The sequence below is a fragment of the Antedon mediterranea genome, chromosome 6, assembly GCF_964355755.1.
Source record: "Antedon mediterranea chromosome 6, ecAntMedi1.1, whole genome shotgun sequence".
NCBI lineage: Eukaryota > Metazoa > Echinodermata > Crinoidea > Comatulida > Antedonidae > Antedon > Antedon mediterranea.
Genome location: NC_092675.1, coordinates 1,200,471 through 1,212,793, shown reverse-complemented (window position 1 = coordinate 1,212,793; position 12,323 = coordinate 1,200,471). Strand labels below are relative to the sequence as shown.

Sequence of the window (12,323 nt, the reverse complement as noted above, 5' to 3'; positions counted from 1 at the left end):
GTTCCATGCCTACCTCTTGGTGGCGCTGTTATTGTAAACAGAAAACAATGATTTTAGTAATGGATTTGGGAGAAAAATAAGGTGTGTTTCCTTTTTTTGTTTGTTTTCGGACCAATTATAAAGTTACTGATTATAAACAGATATATTAGTCAGAAGTTTGTAGTATAATGAATAATATAAGCCATTGGATGTAAATAAAGGCTAACTAAGGCCGGAGATCCCTAAGGCCTAGCCTAGCCTAGGCCGGTTCTGTATTTAGGCCTAGGCCTAGTAGGCTATATCTAGAGGGGAGGAGGAGGTAGACCTACTCGAGTCTAGCTAAGCTAGGCCTCTAGGCTGGACTAGTCACTAGAGAGGGTTGGCTAGCTACATATTCATATAAACTGACCGTCTGCTACTATAGGCTAGCTAAAAACATCTAGCCTTGTAACTTGTTAGACTATAGAGTATGTAGAGGTGACAGATGAAAATGCTTGCATTATTTTGTTTACATTGAGTGCCAGGCTAGATAGATGCGCTTTTGATAAAATCGTCTTTACTCACCATTTATTGCCAAAGTAGGGGGGGGAAGGGGGGGGGGGGGGGTCGGAAAGACAACCAGGTCCATGGACGTTGCTGATTGTCTGTTATCCCGAAGGTTATATATACTTCCAACCGACTAAATCACTTTGTCAAATGCCCTAGATTACTTTTAATATGTTAAAAGACATAATATACAATATTAATGTAATAGTACCAAATATATTGATTTCAGATGTAACTGTACATTCCATGAAAAAAGATGTTTGCAAGAACTTTAAGAAGTGGTTATTGCGTTCTAACACAAGTTCCAAAACTTGGTAGAAGATGCATAACACAACACCATCATGAAATTCAAAATAGACGACGCCTTCTATACTATTTGATTGGTGCTGGCACAGGAATCATAGGGGGTTCAATTTCGATTAAACGGTAAATTCTAAGAATTTATGAATTTAACAGCACATCACTTTTTATACTGTATTATTTTATTTGAACAGGAATCATCAGTATGAATTTCTAATAAACAGTAAATACTAACAAATTATGACTTTTAAAGGACCCTGTGTTAAGATTTAGTTTAGTTGATGACCTCCCCATTAAAGTTAGTGATAATTAGCCCCGGGAAAGTAACTCAGCCAGAACATGCCCAAAATAAATGGACTTTCTATGATATTTAATTGCTGAAACGATACACCATGTACTGTTTGCAGTTCTGAAAATAACTGTTGAGTTTCTCACTTTTGTTATTTAAGATCACTTCAAGCCTCTGTAGATAAAACAGTAACAGAAACATCTGATGAGGAACAGAAGGATGAAGATCTGTCAGAAGGTGAAGATTCTGAAGAGGAAGATGGACAAGACAAAGGAAAGAAGAGGACAGGATTCCGAGATCGCAAGGTATAAAAAATTCTTTGAAACGCAGCATTTTCCTCAGGTCATTCACCCTGGAAACATTTAGTATCAAATATCTTCTTGAAAATGTTTTCCATCATTCCACAATTTGTTTCCATATTTGTCTGTTTTTGGCAGGATTGTTTGTTATTGTGCTAAAGTCTGCATTTTTCCCTTTTAAATCTTTCTTATATATTTATTTAAATTTGTTTTGCTCATTAAAGTGTGTATATTATAATAATGATATAATGGTATTTGAAAATAAACCTTATCTTTTTAAGATTTGTTCAGTTATAATTTACATGTTAGATGTTTCTTTCTTTATTTCCTTAGATAATAGAATATGAAAATCGTATCCGCCATTATTCAACCCCCGATAAAATCTTTCGGTACTTTGCTACGATCAAGATGGTTGATGATCACGGAGATTCCGAGATCTTTATGACCCCAGAAGATTTCATAAGGTCAATTACACCTGATGAAAAACAGCCTGATGGTGAGCTGTTCAATTATTAAAGCCAATGAGAATGAAATTACTTTAAAAAAATCATTACATGTGATAATTATTCAATTTCACAAACAACTTTGGTAGTTGTGGAATAAAAGTCACAATGCTCTGTCTACTACACTATCACACTTTATGTGCCAAAATATGGACATGATGATGTCATATTTGGAGACATCACAGAGCTTTAAATCATGAACAATAATATTACACTGTTTATGTTTGTTATTTAAATTATTTATATAATTACAACAATTTAATCAATTAAAATTTTCCAATTACTTTTGTCTAATTCGTGCCTGCTTACCTGGATAAACCGACAGTAGCCCTTTCTCCACAAAGTGGGGACAATTACTAAAAGAATAATTTTGCAGTAGATCACCTCCATAATCAGTGGGACAGTCCACAATGTACTGTTATTTTAACTCTGAATTCATCATTACATCAGGAGGATTATATGGTTTTTTTTTTATAATTACAGGGCTTGGGCTTGACCAATTCATCAAAATTTCACCCAAGGTAATTCATTTAATAGTTTTTTTTAATATAATTGTATTTTCTTGATTTTCAGTAGATTGAAAAAAGTAGTTTAATCGATTATTCCAAAACATGGCTCCATAAATACTGTAAATTCTCCCTGAAACAGATATTTGTAGAAATTTGTTCCTAAATGTATTCTGGAAACCAGTATTTTTGGGAAATCATTTTGGTCTTTCTTAAAAGAGTAATATCACTGACGAGATCTAATAAGATTGAAACAGTGTCTGCAGATTGGATACGAAAGCCATAGCATTGTCACTAACAATTATGCTTGCTTACTGTACTGTTTATGTTACGTTTGGTTACTACTTGGATGCAACACAATGATGCAGGACGTAAATAACTTGACCAATCACAGGCGACAGTTCAAATGTTCTATCGCGTCATGATTGGTCAAATTTCTTTCAGTACGCTTATGTCCCCATATTCTTTGACAGGACATAGTTGGATATAAAGTAAAATGAGTAAAATAAGCCCACTTTCCTTTATGATACCAGAGGAATGTAAACGTAAACAATTTCTTTTTTTTCAATAATTCTATTTTTATTACTAATTTTTATTTTTCAATCTTTAAAAAGTATATCTTTCAAATCCCTGATTTTATATATTTATTTATATCTTTTATTTTTATTAGTGATTTTTTTACTTTTACAAACTTATGAAATCTTAATATCGGTTTATCAAATACAGTATACTGAAAAATTTGCTTCATTTTTTTAAAAACACAAATCAGTAATTTTTTGATAAATTTTCACCCAAATATTTATAGCAATTAAGACATGAAAAGGCGACGTTCCAACAGGTTTGTTTGTTGGGTTGTTGTGTTTATTAAAAAAACATAGCTTTTATTTTGCTGTAATTTTTTCCAAAGCATCTAGCTGATCAAAAAAATCTTTTTTTTTATCTCATTCTATAGACCATGTATATTTTATACTGATATTACTCTTCACAACACATATTAAATGTTTTTATTAAACTAAATATTGTTATATTTTTATATATATTTTCAATTGTATCGGTTGTTTTGTGTGTTTCTTGTTACATGGTCTATATATATCTTATTAACGAATGTCCACTTTTATTATAACTATCCTTCAACAATAGCGAATACAGTATTATACAAATTAATATTATTTAACATCAAAACATTCAAGCGTAAAAAAGTATCCTATATGCCTAAATCCTTAAATCATTTCAAGGTTTTTAAAAAAAGCCTCATAATGTTTCACAAAAAAAAAAATGCTGCACACACACAAACAAAGTAACTATTATATAGAGTAGAATGAAAATGACAGCAACTAGACTTCATTAAAAAAAAATTCATGAATATAGCATATTCATTAGGGCCGTAGCCAGCATGAGGCAGACGAGGCAATCTGAAATTTCCAATTTTAACCACCTACCCAAATTTCCCAACACAGATCGGCATATTTTATTTATTTTTAATAATTATATTTAAAGCATCTTTGCCTGTCTGTTTATATTCATAATAACTACTTAGAATGGAACTTTTACTATCAAAGAGAAGTGGAACGTCCGCAAAATTATGTTGTTTAATGTAGGCTGTATATTTGATCATTTGGATATTTTTTACTCCGGCTTTCTTTTAGATGCTAGGCCTACAAAAATAAATAAATATTATTATCATTATTCATGCAGGCAGATGTTCTGCTGTATATAAAAAATCCTATACAGTATAGTCAAATACATTATACTATACAGTACTTTTTAAGTTTGGAAAGTGGACATTCATTTTTTAAAGCTATACAGCTACACTATAATTTATTAAAATCAAAAGTATTGCAACACGACCCTATTGCTTCTTTGTTTTTTTGCATTTTTTTTTTAGTAAAATATAAAAATAATTTATTTTTATAAAATTTTGCAGTTTATACTGTAGTGATGTTTTTCTTAAATTCACAATATATCTAATTGTTGTTATTAATCCTGATTTTGTAAATATTAGATTTTATATGTTTTTGTTTAATTAAAAATGTTGTAGTGTTCTGTTTTTTCTATACTAATACAGCATGTTTTATTTTAAAAAGCTTTCACTTTAGTTTGTATTGTTTGTAGTATTCATTGCTTACAATTCGACGATTAGTGTTATTTGGCCAGAAGTACTATACACTGGTCAACACCGTGAGTGGCCGAGCGGTTAAGAAATTGGAACTGTAATTACGTAGCCATAACATTGGCAAGGGTTTGAGACTCACTCACTCCATGGTTCTGGTGGTAGAACAAGTCTTCTATAAACTCTAGGTTCAGTGTACAAATCTAGCTCATGTGCAATTTAAAGAACATATATTAAAATGTAGTATCTTTCGAAATGAGTACTGTAGGAGGTTAGGTTGATTGTGGGAGTTCATACCAAAGAGAGGATGCAACAAGAGAAAAAGTATGTACAGGGAAAATAAAAACAAACTAAAAATAGGTATAGTAATCATAAGGTAGTTACCAAATTACAATTTCTTCTGTGATTTTATGCTAGTTTGTTATATCATTTCTTTACACAAATTATTTTTAAATTCACTAAAACAGAATTCTTTTAAAGCAATATATTTTAATATAAATAAATATTGACAATTTTTATTATGATTAATTTGAAAGACTAGGGGCAAGTCTAGATCAATTATGAATTACACACTGGTAATGGGTATCGCTTTTGGTGTTATGGATTCAAATGTAAAATAGCAACTGGTATGGGTTATGCTAATTAATAATAATACCTTGTATACCTGGTATAGTTAGAATATTAATCTGTAAGAAAAAATCTTTATATGCTTAAAGCATTAAATTATTTAATTACGGTGACCATCTTGAGTGTCTCCCCCCCCCCCCCCTTCTCTTGTTGGAATCACTTGCTGTCTATACAGTTGATGGTCTAGTACTGTCTATGGGTTTCACAGAGTATGCTATGCAGAATGTCTTTTAGACAAGTAGCTTTGTAGTCTAGTCGGACTACGAAAACACACATTTTAAATTCACTTTTTTAAAGTTTATCTGCATTTCTGAAAAATTATGTTTTTATTCTGGTATAAAAGCAAATTCATGAAAATCAGTAAAATGCATGATGTCATAATATGGACGATAATACATTTTCTGGTAGATTAAAAACAAAAAGAATCATGCATACTTTATTAGTCTTGAAAAAAATATCTACGTTAACATAAACATTGAATTAACATTAATAATCTGCATGTTGAACTTAAGTACAAAAGCAGGCAAAAATAGATATTAAAGTGGCTCAAGTTTAAAATGTCAACATCTTATTGAATATTACAAACTTTTTCATGAATTCAAAATTTCGTTTCAGTTATCAGCACCTACAGTAGCATCTAATGATTAAAGGGAGATTTTTTATCTCCTATTTTTTAGATATATTACATTATACTAATGCTTTTGTTGCTTACAGACATTTAAACAGAAGTACATTTCTCTGAAAGAAAACAGCATCTTTTTCAATCTTGGAGAGTGTGGTCTTATATCATTTGTTGATTATATGTTTTTATTAACTGTTCTATCTAGTAAGTATAATATTTCAACACCAGTAGTCTGTCATTCACTGAGTCAAATAGCCAAGCGGTTAAGGCAAGAGCGCCGTTTATCGTACCTAACGATCCAACAATATTGGCATGGGTTTGAGGCTGTGAATAATTTACTATAGGTAATCCTTGGCCACATGTGCCTAAAGACATACAAATTAAAGAGCCAACAATATTGGCATGGGTTAGAGGCTGTGATTAATTTACTATAGGTAATCCTTGGCCACATGTGCCTAAAGACATACAAATTAAAGAGCCAACAATATTGGCATGGGTTAGAGGCTGTGATTAATTTACTATGGGTAATCCTTGGCCACATGTGCCTAAAGACATACAAATTAAAGAGCCAACAATATCGGCATGGGTTAGAGGCTGTGATTAATTTACTATAGGTAATCCTTGGCCACATGTGCCTAAAGACATACAAATTAAAGAGCCAACAATATCGGCATGGGTTAGAGGCTGTGATTAATTTACTATGGGTAATCCTTGGCCACATGTGCCTAAAGACATACAAATTAAAGAGCCAAAAATATCGGCATGGGTTAGAGGCTGTGATTAATTTACTATAGGTAATCCTTGGCCACATGTGCCTAAAGACATACAAATTAAAGAGCCAACAATATCGGCATGGGTTAGAGGCTGTGATTAATTTACTATGGGTAATCCTTGGCCTAAAGACATGCAAATAAATAGAAAAAACTAAACAAAAAGTCTTGTAATTTTTTAAATTTTGTTTCCAGCTCCAAGTAAACATTTTGAGATTGCCTTTCGATTGTTTGATCTAAACGGCGATGGTGTTGTGTCAAATGATGAATTTTCTAAGGTATATTTCTTGTTTTATGTAACTTATAGAATATTATTGGATTCAGGACTTTGAAATTGAGGGTTGAGGATGTGAAGTAGTATCTAAAAGGGTAAAATGAAGTGCTGAACATAACTCAATGTCAATTTATGGATGTTGGGAATCCTGGAGTCTGCTTGTATGCCTTAATATATTATATATAATTGAACTTTAAACTAAATTGACAATGTTTTAATATTTAGATTCAAACAATCTTTTCTTAGGTGACTGATGTTATTCGAGCTCAAACAGCTACTGGTAAACGTCATCGGGATCGCAGCACTACAGGCAACACACTAGACAAACATACTGCGGCTAGCTCACTGTCTACATACTTCTTTGGGCCTAACCTAGATCGCAAATTGACCACAGCAGACTTTGCTCAATTTCAGAAAGAACTTAGACTTGAGCTTCTAAGAATGGAGGTAAATTGTAGTTCTTTAGCTTTTTGGAATGTTAATATTTTTTAAAGAAATAACCCTCACTATTAAAATGAGGATGATTTTAATCTTGGTACTATGAGGCTTTTTTGAGTTTTCATAATCATTAACGTTATCTGTACAATAATTCCAAAGTTGATAATGTTCTTTTAATTTTTTGAGATGTTGATATTTTTAAAAGAAATAATCCTCACATTAATATGATTTATATGAAGTGTTCTTTACTAATTTATAGCAGAAACTTTATAATGTATTTGTACATCATTTAAAAATTGATAATCAAAATATTTAGTTTGAGCGTTGTGGTCCAGTGGATGGCAAGATAACTGAACAACATGTGGCTCATCTGTTACTTGTGTACGCCAATATAACACGCAAAAGAGAAATTAAGATGATGAAACGAGTCAAGAAAAAGTACCGTGACGATCCTCTGGTAAAACAATCATTATTATTAAAAACATCAATTAACTGTTGACTGTTTAAACTTTATGTGTTCATATGCTTGCCGGCCAACCATTGTTCTGGTAGTAGAACAAGTCGTCTTGGACCCTTTAAATAGGAAAAAGTTATTTTATGTGTTGTCCATACCTGACAATTCAGCCCAGTAGGCTGCAAGTCGCAGGTTATTTCCCCATTTACATTTACAAAATGGAAGCCATTTCAGACTTACTTGAGTATGTTGTTCATTTTAGGGCATAAGCTTGGTGGATTACCTCAACCTTCATGAAATGCTAAGGAACATCAATGACATTGACTTAGCATTGTCATTCTATCACGTGGCTGGTGCGTCTGTTGATAAAGGTTAGTCTATGAGATATTATAGTGAGAACAATGAAGATATCACAAAATTCAATCTCGAAAGGAATCCAAGTTGAATTAGAATTTTAAAATTGGCAAACCCTAACAAAATGGTTAATAATCTCATCTGAAACCCTAATCCTAACAAAATGGTTAATAATCTCTTCTGAAACCCTGATCCTAAGGATTTTTTATTATTTATAATTTGTATTGCCATATTATTAACAATATTATTGTGTAATTGTTTCCATAGAAACATTTAAGCATGTTGCCAAGATGGTTGCCAATGTAGAACTATCTAATCATTTAACAGATGTTGTCTTTACACTTTTTGATGAAGATGGTAGGTGAAACAAAATTAAGAGTAAATCTTTTTTTTCAAGGGGCCATTTTTTCCAAGTACGACACTCATAAGCCTGCCATGTTTGTTTAGTTGGAGAATTATTGTATATCATCGTAGCCAAATATTATCAGTGGTGTATCTCAACATATGACAACATTTGTCCAGTTTCATAGGCATATTCTGTAACACAGCATCACATGTGATGCTTTTATCAGGTTAAATTAAGTGTTAAGAGGTACTGTTAATACATATCACATATGAAACATATCTGACACCGTATCACAGAATATGCCTATGATACAGCCCAATTTTAGATACAATCCTGAGAATGGGCTGCTGTCTTTTGGTTCAGTGAATGCACAAAACAATATAATTTATTTCAACTTTTTATTTGTAGATGACAACAAGCTAAGTCACCATGAATTTGTATCTGTGATGAAAAATCGTGTCATGCGAGGTTTGGACAAGCCTAAAGAAGTCGGCCTAGCCAAGATCTCTTACTCTATGTGGAAGTGCGCAAAGAGGACAAAAATATTGAAGGATTGACTTATCTAAAAGGATCATTGCAAACCTTCACATCAAATTTATTCATTGTATAAAGCAATACGGTCGATAAAAAGGATGCAAACACAAAAAGAATAAAATGATGTGAATATTAAATTATTCTTTAGTACATAATAGTTAGATTATCTATATGTATATATATCAGACATTCTCACTCTCACACAGTGTGATCAACCCCCCCCCCCCCCCTAAATTATATTAGGAAAGAATTTCAGAAACACAAATCATTAATGCTGTTATATAATTGAGTAATCAAAGTCTAAATTCCGACAATACTCTTTAAGTTAAGTATTAAGCACTGAATATTGAAACGATCCCCAAAAGCATTGCCTTATGTAATAACACTGCAGCCTGTAATAACACTGCAGCCTGTAATAACACTGCAGCCTGTAATAACACTGCAGCCTGTAATAACACTGCAGCCTGTAATAACACTGCAGCTTGTAATAACACTGCAGCCTGTAATAACACTGCAGCCTGTAATAACACTGCAGCCTGTAATAACACTGCAGCCTGTAATAACACTGCAGCCTGTAATAACACTGCAGCCTGTAATAACACTGCAGCTTGTAATAACACTGCAGCCTGTTTACTTTGCATTTGTCTTGTCACATGAGTTTAGTAGATCTTATCTATCTTGAAAACAACAGCTCTTATAAAACTTTACTTATATACTCTCGGAGTAGCTTAGTTCTTTAGGCCTAAAATTTACAAATCTTAATAAGCCTATTTAAAAGTGTTCAACATTGCATTGTTGTTATTTTTCTATGCATCTTGAATGATATTAGAATTAATAAATATATAAATATTAGTAATATTTAACAGTTATTAAAAATAGTGTAATATTTGAATTAATAGATAATTAATATTAAATCATCAAATAATTTCATTTAGCTTCTATGTTTATAGATAGATAAAGATATATCTTTTTTGAAAGTTTCGATCTCTATCAGATATCTTTTTCAACTGACTTCTTGTTTACTTGCTTAATTAATATTAGTTATAAAGAATTATAAAATTGTTGCTAGACGTTTGTTGGCGAATCAGTGATATTTTGCCTCAATACAATTTAGTATTTTTATGGAAAAAAATATTTGAAAAGAATATTTTTAAATATTCAATTGATCAATATATTACTTTGATATTAATATAATAATTAAAATATGTATTTAATTCAATTCATACACATATTTGATCCTTTATTGTTTGGAACTAAATGATATTGATCATAAATATTATGTGTTATTTAAATTTTAATGATAATTTGTATAAAACAATACAATAATTTATTTAGTAAATCAATACACTACTTTTTATAAAAATAATAAACTGTTTAAAATAAATTATAATTGATATTGATTGTGTTTATGCATGTATTAACTATACTGACATTTGGATTAAAATAATACACTCTTTTTTAAATAATAATTTATAACTAATATTGTTATGTTAAAATAGGTCCTACTGACATTTAGATTATATAAAACAATTTAATAAAAATAATACAAATTGGTTCATTAACACTATTTTTAATAATTAGAATTATATTGAATATGATTTATTGATTCAAATAATTCACTATTTTTAATGACTATTACCATGGACCTATACATTGAATAATGCATAAGGCCATGCTAATACTAATTAAGTTCATTGATTAATTATCTAACATTAAAGTCATATAGAATAATAATTTATCCAGTTCCATATAGATCTATATTCTGAGGTGGATGCCGTTGTGGGAAGTGGGATGCATGTTGCTAAGGTGCTGAGGTCTCTCGCACAAAATCCTGCATCATTTACAGCATTCTTGTTAGTTTCCATGTTTTTGGAAACCTAAGTGGCCCTCCAAGTTCTAACACTGCAGGCTTCGGGCGTTTTAGCCTTTTCGGCATATTTTAATGCCCGTTTTTTTTTTCTTTGGGCCCTGCCCAGGGGACCCCATAAGCTCCGGGACCCATGTGTTTTGCCAGTGAGCGCTACTGTGTAATTGTCTATTCTAGGTAAATTGATTAAAATATAGAAATGATGATTCCTAATTTTACACAAAACTTTTTTTTTTAAACGGTTTGTTTCCAACTTGTAATTGGCGAGTTTATATACTTGCTGCTTTTATTGTGTTTACATTATTTTTCCTCTTCAGTGGGTTTACTAACTTGGTGTTTAGATGTTAATATTTCAAATAATCATTAGGTAACATTTTAGTAAACTGTAGAGTTCATTTTATTGACAAACATGTACCTTTTATCTTTGTCACAGCAGACTATAGTTATGGGCCTTCATCTAAATTTGTATAGTAGTAGGTAAGCCTTATATATATGATCACAATTTATTAGTATATCACAGCTTTCTTTGTTATTTACTGTATGAATTAATGTGCAATTAATAAAAATTCCCTGCATTACATTATAAATGGAGAGTTAATTTTATAGAATCTTTTTATACATCAAATTATTAGGTAATGAAAGAAATTGAAATGAGTACACTTTTAAATGCAACTTGTATTATTAATTAATACTAAGTGCATTATTATTATTAAAAATTTCCATGAGTTAGTAGTTCTTTTTGAAAAACTAAGCAGGACAGTGAAACTGTCAAGCAGGTTAGTTTCGCTAATGTTTGCTTTTGTTTTCAAAAAGAACTAAGTCACTAAGTGCATTGTAATTGAGTCGTTTGGGATTATATCCATTCCAATTGATTAGTAATACGTACGTTTAAACGGATTGAAACGTCTATTTAATGTCGATGATCAGCATCTTCTCATTGCTATAATAATTGTGTCAATGTATATAGAAAAAGATAGTATACTGTATAATATTAAAAAATGGAGAAACCCCAAGACTTGTCCATGATAATGTTTGATTTTCTCGCCAACAACAGCAACAAGCACGCCTGCCAAGTTGCGGGAGCTTTGGCGAATATATTGTATAGGCATACTAGTCTATATGGAGGCTATCGGCACGGCACTTTTTGTTACATGCACGACCAATATTTATTGTGGATACTACTATCGGCACAGTTCACTGTTGTGCGTCAAATGCATTGTTTAATCATAGTATATCTGTCAGACGGTGTCATCATCACCAACACCACCGACCACCTTCGTTATTTCATCACCACAACTACTACCAAAGTAAATAATGTATCCACCATCATCACAACCATTGTATTTACTATGTTTCAAAACACCAACCATTTTGTAAACATCACAATTACCTTTCCATACCATATATAATGATGTAATGATCTTAATTGCTGGTTTGGTTGCTCTCTATTTGCTTGTATTAGATAATTTGTACGTTAAAAAACTCTTTACGTCATCCCATTATAT

General features: G+C 31.3%; 1 protein-coding gene across 2 annotated transcripts; it reads left to right on the top strand.

Moving 5' to 3' along the window:
• The first annotated feature begins 32 nt into the window (after positions 1 to 32).
• LOC140050904 (calcium uptake protein 1, mitochondrial-like) lies at positions 33 to 10,121 on the top strand. Of its 2 annotated transcripts, XM_072095900.1 has the most exons (13): positions 33 to 81; positions 755 to 951; positions 1,275 to 1,419; positions 1,747 to 1,909; positions 2,400 to 2,437; positions 3,228 to 3,260; positions 5,874 to 5,985; positions 6,747 to 6,829; positions 7,072 to 7,272; positions 7,580 to 7,720; positions 7,980 to 8,088; positions 8,339 to 8,428; positions 8,826 to 10,121. In XM_072095900.1, the coding sequence occupies exons 2-13, from the start codon at positions 782 to 784 to the stop codon at positions 8,972 to 8,974; spliced, it is 1,434 nt and encodes a 477-aa protein (XP_071952001.1). In that variant the 5' UTR covers positions 33 to 81; positions 755 to 781; the 3' UTR covers positions 8,975 to 10,121. The 2 variants fall into 2 exon arrangements, with proteins under 2 accessions (XP_071952001.1, XP_071952002.1); XM_072095901.1 differs by lacking the exon at positions 3,228 to 3,260.
• Positions 10,122 to 12,323: the final 2,202 nt, after the last annotated feature.